At 44.4% G+C, this 22,343-nt stretch overlaps 1 protein-coding gene across 7 annotated transcripts in view; it reads left to right on the top strand.

The window, feature by feature from the left end:
• Positions 1-18,610, top strand: part of LOC113922269 (solute carrier family 2, facilitated glucose transporter member 3-like) — a 47,728-nt gene extending 29,118 nt beyond the window's left edge. For 6 of the 7 annotated variants that reach the window (XM_035721801.1, XM_035721800.1, XM_035721798.1 and 3 more), the window contains 9 exons: positions 7,279-7,371; positions 7,901-8,061; positions 10,286-10,526; positions 10,965-11,127; positions 11,444-11,631; positions 14,712-14,816; positions 15,187-15,288; positions 15,749-15,952; positions 17,864-18,610. In XM_035721801.1, the coding sequence (XP_035577694.1) occupies positions 7,279-7,371; positions 7,901-8,061; positions 10,286-10,526; positions 10,965-11,127; positions 11,444-11,631; positions 14,712-14,816; positions 15,187-15,288; positions 15,749-15,952; positions 17,864-18,064 (1,458 nt within the window). In that variant the 3' untranslated portion in view covers positions 18,065-18,610. The remainder of the gene's footprint in view (positions 1-7,278; positions 7,372-7,900; positions 8,062-10,285; positions 10,527-10,964; positions 11,128-11,443; positions 11,632-14,711; positions 14,817-15,186; positions 15,289-15,748; positions 15,953-17,863) is intronic. The other variant, XM_035721803.1, reaches the window with a different exon arrangement.
• The last annotated feature ends 3,733 nt before the right edge of the window (positions 18,611-22,343 follow it).

Here is a 22,343-nt window from a genome sequence, read left to right as displayed (position 1 = left end):
CAACATAGTAGATCTGTATGAATGAATAAATGAATTAATCCAGACCCATATCCCATTGTCGATTTTCCAGGTATTTGTCTTTCTTCTTCAGTCTTTTGCTGTCAGTGTGTTTATCTGTTGTTGCTTATTCATAGTATTAGGGGGGAGAAAGCCAGAGAATAGCAAGTTAAGGCCCAAAGCCCTTAAAGGGCCACAAGTCAAGAGGATGACATTGAATGGACTACCTCTTTTCCTTTAATTTTGTAAAAAATGTGTGTAAAGTTGTTGATTTCCAATTATCTTAAAATAGCCATCTACATTTAATTGGAATCAAATTGGGTTAAAAAGCCCCCTGGAACCTAATATTTAAGAACTTTAGATTGTGATTTTAGTCAGAGTACCTCTCCCACATTTGAACATAAAAACTTACAGTATTATAGGGACAGACTATCAAAGTCAACATTCCTTCCACACATTTTTTAAATAGGTACAGATTCGTTCAGTAAATCTGCATCCACCCATTCAAGAAGAATTCAGGGTTTTACACACCCATGAGATTGTGCAGATTCACGTCAAATGGAGGACAACCAAAAAGGAGGAAAAAACAGGACAGTAAGGGAGATACAGATATTGCCTGCGTCCCTGGGTAGCATCAGCATGAAAATAAATTACGCGGGAGGAGGGGAGAAGCAGAAGAGTACAGAAGAGGAACCTTTGGTCGGCCTGAGTGATGGAACTAGTCACTTTGGAGATTTGGCAGACGGTCTACAAAGCACGTCCTCACTCGCTGACGTAGCCTCCTAAAAACGCAGGCAGGCGGGGCTTAAGCTACCGGGTAGCACAGAGGAGAGGAGATTCTTGGGTTTCTCGGCCCGCCTCAATCAAATATTCCAGTGACTTCCTGATTCAATTTGAGGCTGAAAAGAAGGCCAATGGCCTCGACTATTTGAAAAAAAAAAAAAAAAGCTGTAAGTTAGGGAAGCTGGTTTTTCACTACACAGAAAGATTACAATGCACTTGTAAATGAAGCATGTATAGGAGACATAAAATGATTAAAAGTACAGTGGCTAGAAGAATGTATAGCACATAATAGACACAGGATAAAATGTGTTGAGCGCACATAGTACATGGACAATTTTAATAAGGAGAAAACACGGTTCTCTTTAGCTCCAGAGAGTTTTACCTGTGCTGCTTCACATCTCTTCCTTTTCGAGTTGCTAAAGGTAAAAAGCTAAAATATCACAGTGGCCATCTGGATGAGTTAGGGTGAAGAATTTTAGTCTCGGGGCGCCTGGGTGGCTCAGTTCGTTAAGCGTCTGCCTTCAGCTCGGGTCATGGTCCCAGGGTCCTGGGATCGAACCCCGCATCGAGCTCCCTGCTCGGCGGGAAGCCTGCTTCTCCGTCTCCCACTCCTCCTGATTGTGTTCCCTCTCTCGCTGTGTCTCTCTCTGTCAAATAAATAATTTAAAAAAAAGAATTTTAGTCTCCTCCAACTCTGTCCTGTGATGAAGTTGGCTGTACTTCTCACTAAAGTCCCCTACTAATAAATGGCTCTGTGAATGCTGCCTCTTAACCTCTCCCCTGCTGGGAGGGAATTAGAGCCTCGCTTCAAAAGGGCTGGTTCTTTGTGATGCCACCTGGAGCTCAGACCCTCGCTAACAGTGGGTGGGGAACTAACTTGAAGGCCGACCACTCCTGCAGTTTCCATACTATAATTCCACTGATGACCCGGAGAGGTCAGATTCTTTCTCCTCCCCCTTCCTACCACACCCAAGCTTTGGCAGCCCCTTGGGCTGTTTTCTGGGTCCTGTGCTCCTTTCTGAGACAGTGACAAGAGCTTGTGGTCCCCCTGCCCCCGCAGAAGAGCACATGAAAGACAACATTTGCATTCACTCTCAGGGCATCTGTGTCCTGTCTAGTCCATCTTAGAACCCCATATTAATAAACACCACCCTAGAGCTTCAGCAGCCTTTTCCTAGAGTATTTGATGGGTTTTTTTTTTCTGAGGAGGTGGCTTGTTCTGGGCGGGAGGGTCGCCAAAGTTGGGGAAGTGCTCTACGAAAAGAACGCAAACCTCTAAATATGAAACATTGTATTGAACGGTAGTGGCACTGCCCATATCGTCATCCAGAGATTGGCACTTGCTTATGGTTTTTTTAAAGGGTGGATATGAGTCAGTTCAGTTATCAGTAGTCCGTAGCTGTCTTCCTGTAAATGAGCCAGACAGGGGTATCCTGGTGATAGTGTCAGACTAATAGCCACAAAAACACAACGAAGGACATTTATGGTCTTAGAGCACCGTCAGAGTAAACTTAAGGAACTTAAAGAAAGCCCTGTGCTTCTTGCAAACAAAAGTCTATGTTCTCTATCAACAATTGATTAGAAGTTGGCATGTAAAATACTTGTTTATGATCCAGCAGTCACACTCCTTGTTATTTACCCAAATGAACTGAAAGTTGACATCCACCCACACACCTGTGCATGAATGTTTATAGCGGCTTTATTCACAATTGCCCAAACTTGGAAGCAACCAAGATGTCCTTCAGTAGGTAAATGATAACAAGATGTGGTTCGTCCAGTGGAATATTATACAGTGCTAAAAAGAAATGAGCTATTGCAGTGCCCGGGTGGCTCAGTCGTTAACCGTCTGCCTTTGGCTCGGGTCATGATCCCAGGGTCCTGGGATCGAGCCCCACATCGGGCTCCTTGCTCAGCGGGAAGCCTGCTTCTCCCTCTCCCAGGCCCCCTGCTTGTGTTCCCTCTCTCACTGTGTATGTGTCTGTCCCTCTGTGAAATAAATAAATAAAATCTTAACAAAAAAAAGAAAGAAAGAAATGAGCTATTGAAAAGGAAAGAAAAGAAAAGAAAAAGAAATGATGTATCGACCACGAAAAGACATGGAGGAAATTTAAATGCATATTACTAAGTAAAAGTAGCCAATCTGAAAAGGCTGCATACTCTATATGACTCCAACGGCAGGCATACTTTATTTTCTTGATCTTCCCTTCATTGCTCTTCACAGATACTGCATTGTTCTTTCTACAAATTGTAGCAATCCTGGGTTAGTCAAGTCTATTGGCAACCATTCGCTCATTTGGTGTCTCTATGTCTCATTTCGGTAATTGTCACAGTATTTCAAACTTATTCATGGATGGTACATTTGTTATGGTGATCTGTGATCGGTGATCTCTGCTGTTACTATTTTTCTTTTTCTTTTTTTCTTTTAAGATTTTATTTATTTATTTGACAGAGAGAGAGAGCACAAGCAGGGGGAGCAGAAGAGGGAGAAGCAGACTCCCCGCTGAGCAGGGAGCCCGGTGCCGGACTGGGTGCCGGGACCCCGGGATCATGACCTGAGCTGAAGGCAGTCGCTTAACGACTGAGCCACCCAGGCGCCCCGTCGTAACTATTTGTAAATGTACAGTTCAGTCGTGTTAGGTATATTCATATTGTTATGAAACAAATATCCAGAATTTTTTCATCTTGCAAAACTGAAGCTTTACACCCATTAAAGTACTACTCCCCTTTTCTCCTTCCCTCCAGCTCCAGGTTACTAATCTAGTGTCTGTTTCTATGAATGAGGCTACTTTAGATACCTCCTGTAAGTGGAATCATATAGTATTTATCTCTTTATGATGAGCTTACTTCACTTAGCATGATGGCTTGAAGGTCAATCCATGTTGTAAGATGTCACAGGATTTCCTTCCCTTTTTAAGCCTGAATAATATTCCCGTGGATATTTATCTATTCCTCTCTTTATGGCACCCTGGATTGCATCCACCTTTGGCTATTGTGAAGAGTACGAGGTGTGCTGCAAGAGTGTGCATATATTTCTGTTTAAGACCTTGCTTTCAGGGTACCTGAGTGGCTTAGTCATTAAGCGTCTGCCTTGGGCTCAGGTCATGATCCTGGAGTCCTGGATTGAGTCCCGCATCGGGCTGCCTGCTCCTCGGGGAGTCTGCTTCTCCCTCTGCCCCTCCCCCACATTGTTCTCTCTCTGTCTCTCCAATGAATAAATAAAATCCTTAATAATAATAAAAAAAAAAGACCTTGCTTTCAGTTCTTTTGGATATATACCTAGAAGGGAGATTGCTGGACATAGGGTAGTTCTATTTTTAATTTTTGAGGAACTACCTTACTGTTCTCCATGGCGATTGCACTACTTCACAATCCCACCAACAGTATCAAGAGTATCAATTTCTCCACATCCTCACCAACACTTCTTATTTTCTGTTGTTTTTGGTAGTGGCCATTATAATGGGTGTGAAGAGATTTCTCATTTTAGTTTTGATTTGAATTTCTTTTTTTTTTTTAATTTTATTTATTTATATGACAGAGAGAGACACAGCGAGAGAGGAAACACAAGCAGGGGGAGTGGGAGAGGGAGAAGCAGGCTTCCTGCCGAGCAGGGAACCCGATGCAGGGCTCGATCCCAGGACCCTGGGATCATGACCTGAGCCGAAAGCAGACGCTTAACGACTGAGCCACCCAGGCTCCCCTTGATTTGAATTTCTTAGTGATCACTGATGTTGAGTGTCTTTTCATATGCTCATATGCTGTTGTCCATTTGTGTATCATATTTGGAGAAATGTCTGTTCAAATCTTTTGCCCGTTTTTAATCAGGTTATTTGAGTTATTTTGTTGTTGAGCTCTTTATAAACCCCGGGTATTAACCCCTCATCAGATACATGATTTGCAAAATTTTCTTCCATTTCATAGGTGGCCTTTTCACCTTGTTGATTGTATCCTTTGAAGAACAAAAGTTTGTAAGGTTAATGTAGTCTCATTTGTCTATTTTTGCTTTTGTTGCCTGTACTTTTGGTGTCAAATCCAAGAAATCCATGTTTCATTAGACTGAAGTCTCAAGATAACCCTCAGTGGCTCACTGCTCTGCCCTCGAGCCCCACTGAGGTGACAGGGTTGTCCCTTCAGTTGTGGGGGCCAGCCCGGCCCACTGAAATGGAGGAGGAGATGGCCTCCTTGAGGGCCCTTGGGCTCTGGGCCTGTGGTGGGAGTAGCAACTCTGCTGATCTCGGAATCAGCTTCAGTGACATTCTTACCTTTTATTGAAAGATAGGAAATGTTGATAGCTCTGTGGTCCCATCCTGTAGAATCCTAGCGGAGTTAGCCTTCCTTCATTTTGGCTTCTCTCTGTGCCCTTAGTCCAAGCTGGCCGTGTGTCAGCTGGCATAACGCCATCTCCATCCCCAGATTCCGCTAAGATGTCTGATGAAAGCCATGAGTTGTGTTCATGATCTCTTTATCAAATGATTTTCCAGTCACATCCTTGGTGTCTTCTCCAGAGAAAGCATTCTTGTTTTTGTAATATACATAGGCTAAGAGATACTGGTTATTGTATGTATGACTAGGAGTTAGTCCGTTGGGAAGGATATTCAAGATGAAAGAGTACAAAAGAGTGCGTCTTTTATAACATGGTATTATGGGCTGACTTGTGTTCCCCCAAAATTCCTATGGGAGGCTTAATGCCCAGTTCCTCAGAATGTGATTGTATTAGGAGACAGGGCCTTTAAAGAAGTGATGAAGTTACAATGAGGCCTTTAGGTGGGCCCTAGTCCAATCCTACTGGTGTCCTTATTCAAGAGACACCAGGGATGCAGGCACACAGAGAAAAAGACCATCTCTAAGTCAAGGAGAAAATCCTTAGGAGAAACCAAACCTGCCAACACCTTGATCTTGGATGCCCAGACTCCAGCATTGTTAAGAAAATAAATTTCTGTTGTTTAAGCCATCCATTCTGTGGTGTATTGTTATGGCAGCCTTCAGTGTGTGTTTTTTCACACCACCAAGCAATTCCTCAATTCTCAGCTGGTGATAACCGAATACCCTCCCAATTCAACTCAATTCTATCTACCCTGAGATAGCGTCAGGTGTCTCAGGTTAAGGGCCCAGCCCCACAAGACTGCCTCCCTCTCCCTCCACTTCAGCGGCCAGTGGCAAGCCCAGGTTATCAACCACTGGAGATTAGAGGTTCCAACAACCCCGTCCTGGGGTTTGATTAATTTGCTAGAGCAGCTGACAGAACTCAAAGAAACACTACTCACATTTCTGAGTTTATTATAAAGGATATAATTAAGGGTACAGATGCAGAGGTACATAGGGCTATTTGAGCACAGTGTTTGAACACTGACAATTGCTTTAGTTCGGCTTGGACAAAGGAGAGAGATATACCTAAAATGTGACTAGTGTGACTGAGGAGGTTAATTATAAATTGCATCCCATTTTAATTCATTTAGTTTGTTTTAATTGCTTTAATTTACATAAGCATTATTTTTGCTGGGAGAAAATCATTGTCACCGGGTCAACTTACTTGAAAATGAAGGAAGGTAAGAGAAGGGATGAAAAAACAGGGAGGAGAAAAAGGCCCTCAAGAATAGTAAAGGATGAGGCGAGGCAGAAGGAAGAGGTCATTACTGATGAGAAAGGGATTAAACAGAAAGAGCTGTGTGCAGGCGGGGGCCACTCGGGTACTTAAGGCCAAGTTGTCCGGGGTGGGAGGTCAACTTGGAGAACTGAAACTTCTGGCTGGCCAGTCCGTCTAACCTAAAAGGGGGAGGGAGTTTAAGGTAAGGAAGGATGTCCTCAGCCCTAAAAATTGAGCTTACCTTGAGCTGGAAATCTAAGATAAACACACACTTGAATTACTCCCAGCAGGGTGAGAGATGACTCCCTTCTCCCCACCACATCTCCGGTCTGTTATGTTGGGTGTGACCTTGTGCTCTCCCCCTGGTGGGTGAGGGTAGTGGTACAAAACGAAGTAAACAGGAAGAATTTCAAATGGGACCAGGATACCCTGGGTAGATTTTGTAGATTACATTATCCAGAGCGCTACAACAGCCCAGTGGTGCAGAGACCACCACGACCACTCTGGGCTTCAGTGGGATCTGGGGTACAGGAGGAGACAGCACTGGATCTAGCTGTTTCCAAAAGAATCCATTTTTAGGAATCCCAAGGCTCCCTGCAGTTCTAAGCTTGCTTTTACATGGGGCAACTTTTTTTAATAGTTTGAAACGAGTTAACCCAGTTCCTCTTAACTTTCTTCCCAAATTTTCTTGCCGCTTTTCCCAAGTTTACGTGGTTGTCTGTATATCTCCGGAGAAGTTCTTTAGTATAACCTGCTCTTTGTGTTCCCCCATTCGTTACCTAAATTTCGTTAAGTTTTTGTTCTTTTCATACCACTCATAGGCCGAGTGCTCCTAATATCTCTCCTTAATTAATAAGAGACAATCATCAGCCGAGAGCTTTAAGGACTGTTTCTTCCCTTCTCCCCCCCAACCCCAGGTCACAGCGCCTCTGATCTTTGCCATCTCCATTGCTACAATAGGCTCTTTCCAGTTTGGCTACAACACCGGAGTCATCAATGCTCCTGAGATGGTGAGTGCCAGGTGACCAGAGTTAGAATTTGGAATAGGTAAATTAGGTAGGGTTTCAAGAACGAAGAATTTCAGACAAACTTGGTATCTCGCTTGGTGAAGGCTGAGGAGGCAGAATAACATTGGTGGGGAAGTCCAAGTGAATCATTAAAGCAAAAAGCTCAGTTGCTCCCCATACCCTTGACTGGACTGTATCCATGCTTCCCCTCACGCTATCGTGATACACTTCCTTTATTATGCCTCAGGGGTTAGTTACAAGGAGGGTGGGAGGGTCTTAGGGGAGGACTGGGGTAGTCACTGAACATCAGTGCTAACCACCTACTGGGATTTTCAGGACAAATCAAAATTGTTCTTTTCAGAGCTACCACGAACCTCCAAAGGTTCTCTATCTCTTCCATCCCGACCCGTTCATTTACTTGATTCTCTACCAGTCATTGTAATGCTGTTTTCTTAGGGAGGGGAAGATCCCCGATATTTGCCCCTTCTCATTCAGCTGTAACAGTCTGCCCACCAGTCATTTTAATTGGCAGATCATAAAGGACTTTCTCAATTACACCCTGGAGGAGACGTTGAGCGACCGTCCCACTGAGGTGTTACTCACTTCCCTCTGGTCCTTGTCTGTGGCCATCTTCTCCGTTGGTGGTATGATTGGCTCCTTCTCCGTTGGACTCTTTGTCAACCGCTTTGGCAGGTATCGACCAGAAACTGGGCAAGGAGGGGGGCTATGCTGGTTGCATTGAGAACAAGTATTGAGAATTAGGATGGAGAGGTGATGATGCATTTGAATGAGAGCGTCCCAAATTCCCATGGAGGCAAATTTGGGCCAACTGGTACTGAACAGGGCTGCTTGGAGCTCGGCTGCCCATCAAGAGATTACCTTTGAGTGCAGCTGAAGCTAATTCAGTTCTCTCTGCAATAAAGTGCACTATGGAATTTCCCAGAAGCCTACTTGATTTACAAGGTCATAGGTTGTTTGCTTTTCTTGAAAAATTTGGGATTTCATGCTTGTGTTTACAAGCCAGGATTGGGAGGAAACATTTTATAATCCTTGCCCTGTGGCAAATATGGATAATGGCCAAATAACTGACATTTTCCCCCCCCAAAAGAAAATTGAAACTTTTCATTCTTGCTGACTTAATAAAATGTCTTAGCAGAATACTTTCAGTAATGACTGGTGAAGAAACCATTTCATTTGCTAATTTAGACGTTCAGGAAACACAAATAGAATTCACCGTCTAAAAAACTTTAAAAGCAACCCATTTTATTTGATGATGTTTGGTGTTTGTTCTGTTTGCATTTTTTTTTAAAGATTTTATTTATTTATTTGAGAGAGAGAGAGAATGAGAGACAGAGAGCACGAGAGTGAAGAGGGCCAGAGGGAGAAGCTGACTCCCTGCTGAGCAGGGAGCCCGATGCGGGACTCGATCCCCGGACTCCAGGATCATGACCTGAGCCTAAGGCAGTCGCTTAACCAACTGAGGCACCCAGGCGCCCGATTGTGTTTGCATTTTTGAGGACACCTTGTGTCTTCTAAAGTCATTGACATTTTAATGTGGCCCTCCCATACTTCAGTGACTTTCTTCCTATCTTTATTTTATTAGCAAAAGAACCTGATAGAGGAAGTAGGGAAACCAGGAAAGGAATGCAGAGAAAGGTAAAAGTGAGCATGAGGGATGAAATTTTTCTCTTAACAGCAGGTTCTCTCCTTTGGCTGCACGTTTAGGATCTCCCAGGGAGCTTTTAAAAGTACCAGCGTTTCACAATTAATACACTCTATGTTAAAAAAGAGGAAATAAAAGGAGGGGAAGAATGAAGGGGGGGAAATCGGAGGGGGAGATGGACCATGAGAGACGATGGACTCTGAAAAACATACTGAGGGTTCTAGAGGAGAGGGGGGGTGGGGGGATGGGTTAGCCTGGTGATGGGTATTAAAGAAGGCACGTTCTGCATGGAGCACTGGGTGTTATACGCAAATAATGAATCATGCAACACTGCATCCAAAACTAATGATGTAATTATGGTGATTAACATAACATAATTAAAAAAAAAAAGTACCAGCGTTTCAGAACTCCCCGGGTAATTCCAGCAGGCCACCCAAGGGCAGAGTCCCAGAAGTATCTTCCAAACATCTGCAGTGATTTTTCACTGTTAATCTCTTCCGTCTTCCTCTAGTTGTTTCCGTGGCTTTGCCTCCCACGTTTAACACATAGATTCAGTAATTTATTATTTTCTACTGGCTATCAATACTTATTGTAAGTGGCCGTCACCACAGGGTAGCCGAGAGCCGGAGAGCTGAAGCTGTCTAACTTTCTGCGCATAGAAAACCTTTGTCTGAAATCTGTTCTCATTAGTATGTTGGTGCCATCTAAGCAACTATATTGCAACAAAATGCAGTAAGAAGCATCAAAATTTCAGCACGGGTCCAGAAATTTCTCTTGAGTGTGTTCGTGGACCAGCTGTATGAGAATTGCCCAGGGCAGTGGTTCTCGGACCTTAGCTAGAATCAGATCACCAGGACGGCTTTTGGGAACAGATTGCTCCGTCCCAGAGTCAAACCTAATGATTTACTAAATTGGGGTGGGGTGGGACAGTTTTAATTTCTTGCCCATTTCTAGCTGATGCTCTTAGTTTGTGGACAACTTTGAGAACTACTGGCCTTTGTGCTTGCTACCACCCTGGCTACCGCTGGGAATTAAAAGAATCTTCAGCAAGTTCTCTAGGTGAGTTTTATGCCTACAGAGGTGTAAGAACCATTGATCTTAGCCCAACTGGAAATGTTCTGATAACAGAAAGAGGAGAACTTCAAACCGGAAGAGCAGATAACATGAGCCTGGAGAAGGGTAGAGAGATCAGGAAAGAGAGAAGTTTCGGCCTGGCCTATGTTGCTAACTTCTCTTGTTTTTTAACCTTTTCAGGCGCAATTCAATGCTCATTGTCAACCTCTTGGCTGTCGCTGGTGGCTGCCTTATGGGGTTCTGCAAAATAGCCCGGTCGGTTGAAATGCTGATCCTGGGCCGCTTGGTTATTGGCCTCTTCTGCGGCCTCTGCACAGGTTTTGTGCCCATGTACATCGGCGAGGTCTCTCCCACTGGCCTCCGGGGGGCCTTTGGCACTCTCAACCAGCTGGGCATCGTCATCGGGATCCTGGTGGCTCAGGTACTCTAGACCTCATACTGAATGCGTGTCAGTTTTCTGGGCAGGAACATCTGACCTATATTCAAGTATATGTCAGTTTCAGGTATTATTACTATAGCTCACAGGTGGCTAAAGAAGCAGGCAGGGTAGAGAAAGGAGAAGAAACAGAATTTATCTTTTCCTGTGGTAAAAGAAGGGATGATTTTCTGAAAATTTTTTCTGCTTTATTTTTGAGAGAGACAGAGCGCACGCGTAAGGGGAGGAGGGCTAGGGGCGGAGGGAGAAGCAGACGCCCTGCTGAGCAGAGAGCCCAGTGCAGACTGGATCCCAGGACCCTGGGATCCTGACCTGAGCCAACGGCAGATGCATAACCGACTGAGCCCCCCAGTTTTTTTAAACTGACTTGTGGCTTATATAAAGTATGAGCTTTATAAAGTATCGTCTTTATCTGGTTTCTAGATCTTTGGTCTGAAAGTCATCATGGGGACTGAAGAGCTTTGGCCCCTGCTTTTGGGCTTCACCATCATTCCAGCTGTCCTGCAAAGCGCAGCCCTTCCGTTCTGCCCCGAGAGTCCTAGATTTTTGCTCATCAACAGAAAGGAAGAGGAGAGTGCTAGGGACAGTGAGTATCCTTCACACCTTCGCTGTGGGAATTTGGGGGTTGTGGTTTGTTTCAGGATGAGGGCATTGGATCTGGTTTTGTCCGCTCCTTTCCTGGCCCCTCTGGATCCAAGCTGGAGACTTTCCTGATTGCTCTGGAGTGAGAAACTTTCCAACCCTAAAGAGTGGAGTGAGAAGCAGGTTAAGGCACAGATGCTAATGGATGAGCCATATCCGGGGCTCATCTAAGTGTGGCTTCTTCCCAGCTGTGTTATAGGGAAAATGAAGTTGGGACAGCACCTTATCTTTCTCCTTTGTTTGTCTGTCTGTTTGACCAGTCCTCCAGCGATTGTGGGGCACCCAGGACGTGACTCAGGACATCCAGGAGATGAAAGATGAGAGCACCAGGATGGCACAAGAGAAGCAAGCCACGGTGCTGGAGCTCTTCAGGTCACGGAGCTACCAGCAGCCCATTATGATTTCCATCATGCTCCAGCTGTCCCAGCAGCTGTCTGGAATCAATGCTGTGAGTAGCTACTCTGTGTCCCAGGGGGTCCCGCACACAGTTCACGCACCTGCCCGAGGGGCCTGCTCACCTCCTTACACCTGCAGAGTCCCCACGATGCTCGCCCCGCAGCAGCCACTCCAGAAATACTGATTATCCAGGTTTTGACATGGTTTCGTATTTTAAGTTTATTTACATAATCTCTACTCGCAACCTGGGGCTCGGACTCACAACCCCGAGATCAAGAGTCGCATGCTCTTCCTACTGAGCTGGACGGGTACCCCTGTTTTTATTTCTTTAAAATTCTATCTGCAGTACATGTTTTCCATGTGGGAAAATAAGAAAATAAATGATAAAACGAAAAATTCATCACCTTTTGTCTTGGACCTTATGGTCAACATTGTCCTCTTTCAAACTTTTTTCAGTATGTAGGACACGACACATATATCTGCTTTTCATTATTCCTCCTTCTGACCACTCATTTTTTATTTCCAGTTGTCTTTTACAAATCTGATCAGTCTTTTCTGATGTCATCAGTGATAAGGCAGGCCATACAACTAAAGTAGATCCAAGAGTTTACATGCTGTGGCTTTTTTCCAGGACTTCACAGTCTAAAAACTATCATTATAAAGCCCTGGGGAATAAACAGGCAATGAATTCAAGAGGTCTGACGATACACTGGGAACCTCAGATAGAGCGGGCCTTCCTAGTCTGTCTGTGTTGTTACAACCAGAATAGGGACTCTGATAGGTGAAAGTGGGGAGCAAAATGGAAGGTGACATTTGGCAGGTAGCTTGAATTCTCTGCAGATATTACCTTCCAGCTTTTGGATCCTAGTGGTGGTAAGAGAGGATATTCCTATACCTTCTGTCCATTTGCAGATAAAATTTTTGGATATGAAGCATACTCTTGTTCCGACTCATGCCCAGAGGGTTTCTCATCAGTCTTTTTTTTTTTAATTTTTTATTGTTATGTTAATCACCATACATCACATCAGTAGTTTTGGATGTAGTGTTCCATGATTCATTGTTTGTGCATAACACCCAGTGCTCCACGCAGAACGTGCCCTCTTTAATACCCATCACCAGGCTAACCCATCCGTCCACCCCCCTCCCCTCTAGAACCCTCAGTTTGTTTCTCAGAGTCCATCGTCTCTAATGGTTCATCTCCCCCTCCGATTTCCCCCCCTTCATTCTTCCCTCCTGCTATCTTCTTTTTTTTTTTCTTAACATATATTGCATCATTTGTTTCAGAGGTACAGATCTGTGATTCAACAGTCTTGCACAATTCACAGCGCTCACCATAGCACATACCCTCCCCAATGTCTATCACCCAGCCACCCCCTCCCACCCACCCCCCACCACTCCAGCAACCCTCAGTTTGTTTCCTGAGATTAAGAATTCCTCATATCAGTGACGTCATCTAATACATGTCTTTCTCTGATTGACTTATTTCACTCAGCATAACACCCTCCAGTTCCATCCATGCCGTTGCAAATGGCAAGATCTCATTCCTTTTGATGGCTGCATAATATTATTCCATCATCAGTCTTGATCAATATGATTAGGTCATTCTGTAGAAAAGCATTTGCCAAACACACTTGATGCTCAAAATAGTAAGTTGGTCCTTGGCCATTTCTCCCTAACACACAAGAAGGTTATTTGTATTTGAAAAAGCAGTGCTTTTCATAAAGGGTTAGAGGCTGTGATATCAGAAATTGGGAGGAAAAATAGTTTTAAAAAAACCTCTGAGATGATTTTGATGGATCCCAGTTTCCAATTTTGTCATTTTAAGAATCACTGTGGGGTGCCTAGCTGGCTTAGTCAAGAGAGCATGCGACTCTTGATCTTGGGGTTGTGAGTTCGATCCCCACATTGGGTATAGGGATTACTTAAAAATAAAAAATCTCATGTATTCATTTGAGACAGAACACGAGCGGGGGTGGGGGCAGAAGGAGAGGGAGAAGCAGACTCCTCATTGAGCAGGGAGCCCAATGTGGGGCTCTATACCGGGACCCCGGGATCATGACCTGAGCCGAAGGTAGACGCTTAACCAAATGAGCAGCCCAGGCACCCCAAAAATAATTTTAAACCAGAAAAAGCACAGCCTTATTAGTCTTATTTTAGAAAACAGAAGTATCCATCGTTTCTATCCGAGGTTGTAGGTATCTGAAGAGTTGTTTCTTGAGAACGTAACCCAGAGTCGACGCATATATTGATCAAAAAGTCTGATGAATACGGCTGTAGAGGCAAACACTCTGGATGAAATAATAAACTCTTGACCCAAACCTGAGGAACTGAACCTAGAGGATCTAGATCCTGTTCCCTTATTACCTTGAGGTCTGAGTTCAATATTTTGACATCCCTTTGACTGTGGTAGCTGTAGCAACCCTACATGTCAGCATGCTGACGAGCAAATAATAAAAAATAGTATAAACAGTAGCTTACTTAATAGTACATATTACATTAAGATGATAGCGGCTGTCATTTCCTAGAACACTTGGAGAGGACCTGGGGCTAGGGATTCCAGCCCAAGTTCTGTTTCTAATAACATGAGCAGGCTGAGGTTCCTCCTCAGTTGGCTTCGCTGTCGAAGTAGGATATCGGTGTGTGCCTATCACTGTTTTAAGGTTAGAGGAATTGTCCATTGAAGAAGCTTAATTGAGGAACTTGCTGCTGGCTGGCTTTGTTGGAAGATCACGTGACTCTTGATCTTGGGGTGTCTTGAGTTCCAGCCCCATGTTGGGTGTAGAGATTACTTTAAAAAAAACAAAAAACCAAAAAACCACCACCGAACTTTACAACAAACCGAAAAAAATCTTTATATCTAAGTTAATAGAATAGATGTAAGGAGGAGACTTCAATGAACAGGAGGAATAAACATTGAAGAAGAAGCGGAAACAGTAGGTAGAACTGAGAACTAAGAAGAGAATAGAGATAAGATAGAGAAGATTTCTTTGCAGAAAAGACACTGATTGAATGAAAAACCCAGAAAGGACTCCTTAAGCTCCTGGGACTTTGAGTGTATTTTTCCAAGGGTTCTCTTTAACTGCGGTGCCCAGCTGCTGTTTCAGAGTTGCATCATCTTTTGTTTCCTATTAGGTGTTCTATTATTCAACTGGAATCTTCAGAGATGCAGGTATTGAGGAGCCAATCTATGCCACCATCGGCACGGGTGTAGTGAATACCATCTTCACTGTTGTCTCTGTAAGTTGGATGCTGTGATAGTTTGGGGGCAGGGGGAGGGGCGTTCTTCCTACACATGTTCAAAGATGGGGTTTGTGTCCTTCCATCTCCCTCCCTACCATCATTTAGCAGTTGTGGTTGTTTCGTTCTTCTTTGGGAAAGAAGAGCGATTGAATGATGGGTATGAGTAGTCTTCACTCTCTCAAGCAAATATGAAGTGGGTGGGAAAGAGAGAGGTATAAAAGGGATTTGTAGGATGCTTGAAACTCAACTAAAAGGGCACGTGTGACTCTACCAAGTATCCTGCCATTGGTACAGCACATTCCGGTAGTTCATACAGTTTTCAGGAAAGGGAAAGCAGAAATTTTATGTTATATTCTTCTTCCTTTAGCTGTTTCTGGTGGAAAGGGCAGGGAGGAGGACTCTCCATATGACTGGCCTTGGAGGGATGGCTGTTTGTTCCATCTTTATGACCATCTCATTGTTACTAAAGGTGCGTGCTCTTTGAGTGAAGGAAACGGAGGGGAAGGAGGGAGAATAGGTCACAGGTGACTCTGACGTGGGTGGGAGAGGTGAGTGGGAGACCCGTAAAGTCCCATGCCCAGAGATTTAAGAAAAATGAATCCTCAGAGATCGGTAACTAAACTGCTGTAATTCTTAACATCTGTATAACATAGAGCTTGTAAAATACCTTATGTAATTCTTCAAGTATTCTTGAGGGAATTAGTCCCATTTTACAGGTGATGAAATGATCTTGGTGCAAAATGACAGATGGTGTGAGCACAAGGCTACGATTCAAAAACCCAGGCCTTTTGACTCTTAAGTCAAAGAACTCCATTGTACCCCAGACAGAGGGAGCTTCCGTTATCAGACAGTCCTCATCGCTGGGAGGCTAGATCTATCCAGGTCAAGCTGTCTTGACTACTAGCTTTCCTTTGTTCCTCCTCATTTAGGATGAGTATAATTGGATGAGCTTTGTTTGCATCGGGGCTACCCTGGTCTTTGTGGCCTTCTTTGAAGTTGGCCCAGGCCCCATTCCCTGGTTTATCGTGGCCGAACTCTTCAGCCAAGGACCCCGCCCGGCCGCGATGGCAGTGGCTGGTTGTTCCAACTGGACCTCCAACTTCCTGGTCGGGCTCCTGTTCCCTTCAGCTGCAGTAAGTAAATTCAAACAAAACTCACCGAGTCCATCTCAAAAGCAGCTCACTTAAGCCAACAGGTTTAAAATTTGGTAACTGACACCACAGAGGGTTAGATATCAAGTGGAGTTTGTTTTTGTGGTTTTTTTTTTTAAAGATTTTACTTATTTTAGAGAGAGAGATTGAATGTGACAGGGGGAGGAGCAGAGGGAGAGAGAGAATCTCAAGCAGACACTGCGCTAAGCACGGAACTTGACCCACGGCTTGATCTCCTGAGCCGAAACCAAGAGTCGGACGCTCAACCAACAGCGCCCCAGGCGCCCCAGATATCAAGTGGTTTTTTTTTTTTTAAAGATTTTATTTATTTATTTGGCAGAAAGACAGAGACCGAGTGAGTGCAACCACAAGTAGGCAGAGCAGCAGGCAGGAGAGGGAGAAGCAGGCTCCCCGTTTAGCAGAGAGCTGGATGCGGGGCTCGATCCCAGGACCCCAGAATCATGACCCAAGCCGAAGGCAGACGCTCAAGCAACTGCAGCACCCAGGCGCCCCCCCAGATATCTAGTGTTTTAAACCAGATTTTTTTTTTTTTTTTCAGTGGCATATAGAAAAAGAAGGAATGGTAGCAAAAAAAAAAGATTTAAGCAGGAGGGCGAAACTGGGAACTTTTATTTTTTTAACGTTAACTCTACCCCCAACATGGGGCTCAAACTCAAGACCTGGAGGAGATGAGAGGTCGCATGTTCTACTGACTGAGGCAGCCGGGTACCCCAAAACTGGGAACTTTTAAAAGACCACTGGTCTGGGCGCCTGGGTGGCTCAGTTGGTTAAGCGACTGCCTTTGGCTCAGATCATGATCCTGGAGTCCCGGGATCGAATCCCACATCGGGCTCCCTGCTCAGCGGGGAGTCAGCTTCTCCCTCTGACCTCTTCCCTCTCGTTCTCTCTATCTCTCATTCTCTCTCTCTCAAATAAATAAATAAAATCTTTAAAAAAAAAAAAAGAGCACCGGTCTGAGGTAATTACAGGCATAGTTCTGCCTAGATACAATGTTCGTGATGAATGCCAAAGGATTCCAGACCAACACGTAAAATCCTCAATTTGAATGAGCTGGCATTAGTGACTTCATGACCTTAAAGGCTCACTAATAATCATAGGATGTTAATGAATGAGTGAGGTAGGTCCTATTATATAAAATGACCTGGACCTGGTTCCTTAAATAAAGGCACTTGCAGTGGACTTCTAGAATGCATTTCCTATTTCTGTGGGTCTTTCAGAAACCTGGATTTTAAAAATAATCATCAAAAGTCCTAGGGGCGCCTGGGTGGCTCAGTTGGTTAAGCGTCTGCCTTCAGCTCAGGTCTTGATCCCGAGGTCCTGGGATCGCGCCCCACATGTGGTTCCTTGTTCAGCGGGGAGCCTGTTTCTCCCCCTGCTTGTGCTCTATCTCTGACAAATAAATAAAGGGAAAAAAAAGTCCTAAAATACTCAATAGGTATTTGGAAGCAGGGATCTTTAAGGAATAAGAAAAGGAATGATGCAGAATTGCAGGGAAATACAGTAAGTGAGCAATGGCATCCTAAACATCCAAGGAAGGGGCGCCTGGGTGGTTCAGTCTTTAGGTGTCTGCCCTTGGCTCAGGTCATGATCCCAGGGTCCTGGGATCGAGCCCCACCTCAGGATTCCTGCCCAGAGGGAAGCCTGCCACTCCCTCTCCTGCTCCCCCTGCTTGTGTTCCCTCTCTCACTGTGTCTCTCTCTGTCAAATAAATAAACGAAGTCTTTTTTAAAAAAATACCGAGGAAGACTACATGTTGTTGTTAAATGTGGAAGGGTTGTGTCCCGAAGCCTACTAGAAATGGATGGGAAGGGAAGGGTTTTGGCAATGACCAGAATTTACACTGACACTCCTTTTTCTTTATCTTTTCACTAGTTCTATTTAGGAGCCTATGTTTTTATCATCTTCACTGGCTTCCTCATTGTCTTCTTGGTCTTGACCTTCTTCAAAGTCCCTGAGACTCGTGGCCGGACTTTTGAGGAAATCACACGAGCCTTCGAGGGGCAGGCTCGGGAGGCTAACAGAGCTGGGAATGTCCCCACCGTGGAGATGAACAGGATCCAGCCCATGAAGTAAACCCCACCGTCTAAGCCATGCCTCCTTCCCGCCTCCCTCCCAACATGGAAAAGCAACCTCTCCCCAGATGAGGGAGAGACCTCATCAGCTTGTAACCCAGGACTGTTTCTGAATGCTGCTACTTGATTCCTTTCTCATCCCACAGAGGAAACCAGTGCAGGAGTTAGTTGTATCATTAATGGCTTTCAAAACATTTCATTTCTTGGACATTCTCTTCTGTTTAGGAGAGACCAAGCAAACCTACCCTCATTTCAGGAGGCATTGGCCACTTGCCATCTGACAGCATTGTCGTCTCTTCCTCCCTTGGGTTCTAATAGGGCCTCACCAGGGCCAGTAGGGGAGGGGAGTAAGAGTGAGGTGCAGTTTCCCCGACCCCCGACTTCCCAGGAAGCAGATCTATGAGTGTGGAGGGCAGAGAGGGATTACATAAGAGCACCTCCCTCGCTTCCATACAGCTCTGCAGAGCAAATTAACTTGAGTTTTATTTATTTTATCTTCTGGTTTTATTGCATAAATATTTATTTTTTTAAGTGTAAAATAATTTTACCAAATAAAACAAGGAAATTGAGGATAGAGGGAGGCGCTTGAAGAGAGGTTCTAGGGTAGAAGATTTGATACTGGAGCGGTCGAGGTGCAATAAGGGGAAGATTCAGGGAGAAGTATAACGTGTTCTCAGAGGGTACATGATGGGGTGTGTGAAGTTTGCACATTGCCTCTTAACCTTCAGGTGGAAACTCTCAAGTTTAATTTCTGAGAAAAGTGATGTGCCTGTTTTAAGAAGCTACTGGTTACCTTTAGAAATTTTTTCTTTGTTTAAAATTATAAGTAGTGTTACTTGAAATCTAGGGTTATTAAGATGGGCATTATAGCTAATGGTGGTGGATGGGTTCTAGTTTTGGTTGGAGTCCAGAGAAGGGAAGGTTATTTCTAGATATCCTTTCTCCCCTCACTGGACAAAACAACTTCTTCCCCTTATAGTGGACTCACTGTGGGGGGTGGGGGTTAAAGTATTCCTAATACCCGCCTGGTGGGAGAACCTTCCAAATGAGGAACCCAAAATAGTGGTTCTTGGTAGAGGTTCTGTATTTCTCCATTTTGTTCTTTAGGAGATTTTAGTGGTTGATATTTTGTTTTAAGCCATAGCTTTAAAAGAATTCAGAGGAGAATGTTCATCAACTAACTTGGAATTTGTAACCTCAGCTCTGGGAGAGGATTTTTCCTGAACGATTATTATCTAGTTGAAATATGTTGTCGCTAAGGGTCATCGCATGCTTTTTCTGTTGCCATATTTGCATAGTATGACGTCAGGCGCCCTTAGGGGACCATACATTTGGGATAATACGAGTAAATGTGCAGTGTAGCCCACACTTGAGAGAGTATGAATGTATGTGCACTGTCACTTTTGCTCTGGTGGAAGTAGATGACTGGTAACTTGTGTCCTTTATGTACCTACAGCCCCCTTTTGAATAGAATGTGTTCAAACTCATCTCTCTCTATATAAAGAACACTGCCTCTGCTGGGTGGAATTTGCATCTACGGTTTGATTCCAGACTTCAGAGTTCAGTCGCATCTGGCTACCTTTCCTTGTTGGACAACTGGGGGGAGAACTCCTTAAATCTTCAGATTGAGGGTGGAGGACTCTGCCTCCCCCTAGACCCAGACAATGGCAGTATGAAAGGAGAATGTGAGATCAGAACATGTGGCCTCCTGGAGGGGAGTCATAGGGGAGAAGGAGCCTTTCTTTTAAGGGGTAAGAAACAAACTGAAGACTTCTAACTCGGGAGCATTTTAGAGAGCCGGATGAGGTGGAGGGATGTACACTTGGCCCAGGTCATGGACACCAGTACAATCATCTAGTTTCCCAGTATTTTGATAAATGGAGATTGGGCCCCATGACACCTACTCTGTCTTCCTTCTTTCATATGTTGCTTGACCACCCTTTCTCTCCTTGGTGCTTACATACTTCAGACCCTTTAGCCAAATCCTTGCCTATGACAGTATTTTAGTCACCAGTTCTCACTGTTTCCCCTGGTCATTGAGCATTTTGGGGAAATAAACAGCTTATATGGAATGGGGCTTGGTTCAACAGATGACTTTAACTGCACCTCTACTTCCGGCTCCTCAAAACCAGTGGGTTGGCAGTAATGCTGTGGGGAACTTTTCCCCCTTTCTCAGAGACCAGATTGTGAATATTTCCAAATGGGTTTTCTATTATTAATGTTACTGTGGTTCTATGTTTTGAAATAAAAATTCTGAATGTACATGACATCATGAGCTTCCTGATTTGGGTTGCTTTGTTTTGTTTTTGTTTTTTTTTTTGACCTTCCTGTAACAACAAAATCAGCTTTAACTCCCGGTTTGGCCACTCAGTACCTGTTACCTGGAGTAAGCTTCCTAAAAGTCTAATACGTACGAAAATAGTGGTACTTGTTCATGATGCAGATGAGATGAACAGCCTTAGTGTGTTGCTTTCTTTCCCCAGTGAGAATTCTTTTCTCTCACTTCCTTACCCCTCTGGTCTTTGCTCTCTGAAACTCATCCTATGCTGATGTCAGGATATCCATATTACATGTATTTAAGATTTTATTTTTGAGTAATCTCTACACCCGACGTAGGGCTGGAACCTACAACCCCAAGATCAAGAGCTGCACGTCCCTCCAACTGAGCCAGCCAGGTGCCCCCATCATACACTTCTATCACCATCCTACTTAAGATCCTTCAGTAGCTTCCAGTCAACTACAGAAAATAAAACTTAAGCCCCCTATCGATCTCACACACCCAGCCCACCCCAGGACAAGGTCCCTGTTACCTGTTTAGGTTATCATTTCTTAGCTCCCGTTTAGACAAGAAAACACCCACACCCACTTCATCACTCTTTAACACCTTCATGCCTTCATTTATGGACTTTACATTTATGGACTTCTGATGTTCCCTCCCCTACGTTTCCCCATCCTTACTAAAGCTATTTGAATGGCTACTTTTTTAATTTTATTTTTTGGTTATCAAATGATCCTTTATTGAAACATTTTCCTTTGTAGTTGACTAGCTGGGCATTCCACCGCACCACTGTTGATGTCATCTGTGATGTCATGAGGGTGGTGGCCATCAACATTGCAGCCCACAGACTGGGCAGTCCCCAGGATTTCTTTAATGGTTCCAGAGAGTTCTCTGTCTAAAGATCGGTGTCGCGTCTGTCGGGCAATACTGACGATCTCATCAAAAGTGACAGTTTCACTGTCCTTAATGTTTTTCTGCTTCTTTCTGTCTCTTGGTGGTTCCTCGAGGGCTTTGATAATCAGGGCAGAGGCAGAAGGTCCCACTTCAATCTGGGCCTGTCTGTTCTGAGGGGTCAGTTTCACTGTAATCCTTAGACCCTTCCAATCACTGGTTGCCGTGGCGATGTCATCACCAACCTTTTTTGGAGACAGACCCAGCCGGCCGATCTTCGGGGCAGGGCAGACGTGGCACCAACTTCGCCACGGGGGCACCTCAGGTACACGACTTTGATCTCATTGGGGTCAAACCTAGGCGGCATGGCAGAGGTGGCTGGTGTCGGATGAACCCGGATTCGGGACGACCGAAGGAAGTTGCACATTTGCCTCCCCGAGCTGAAAGCCAAAAGCGGCTACTTTTTATTTCTTTTTAGCACAGGCATGAGCTCCATGAAGCCTTCCGTATCGGCAAACATAATCCTCACCCTGGTACTCTTATGTTAGGAATGACAATGAAACCCGAATGTCCTGAAAGAGCTTGGTGACTGAACCATATTCTCCTTAACTCTGGGGATGTTAGATCCCTTTTTCCATCTTTGTTTCTTTTAATCCATTCTCCAATAACCAGAGTAGTCAAAAAGATCATGTCACTCCCGTGCTTAAAGCTTTCTGATTACATCTTGTCACACTTAAAATAGCATCCAGACTCCTTTACTGTGGCCTGTAAATTCTGTGACCATACATCCCAGATGACTCCTATTACCGTGGTGTAACATTGCTTTCATTATCAAAACCCCTCTAAAAATATCTTCTGGTTACTCTACCTAAAAGGTTTGCTTCTTCAACTTCATCTCTCATTACTCTTTTCTCACAGAAGTCTAGCCCCACTGGGCCTTCTGTTTCTCCCAAATATATCAAGTTCATTATCAATAGGTTCTTTGCACTTATCCCCTTGTGTTTAGAATATTCTGCCTCAAAATTTTGTATGGCTCAGTCTGTCTTGTGAGTTAGGTCTTAGTTACCAACCTCTGTAGACTATAAGGTCAAAAGCAAGTACCTTGTCTGAC

The sequence above is a fragment of the Zalophus californianus genome, chromosome 9 (assembly GCF_009762305.2).
Source record: "Zalophus californianus isolate mZalCal1 chromosome 9, mZalCal1.pri.v2, whole genome shotgun sequence".
NCBI classification, from domain to species: Eukaryota; Metazoa; Chordata; class Mammalia; order Carnivora; family Otariidae; genus Zalophus; species Zalophus californianus.
This window is presented reverse-complemented; position numbering and strand designations above follow the sequence as displayed.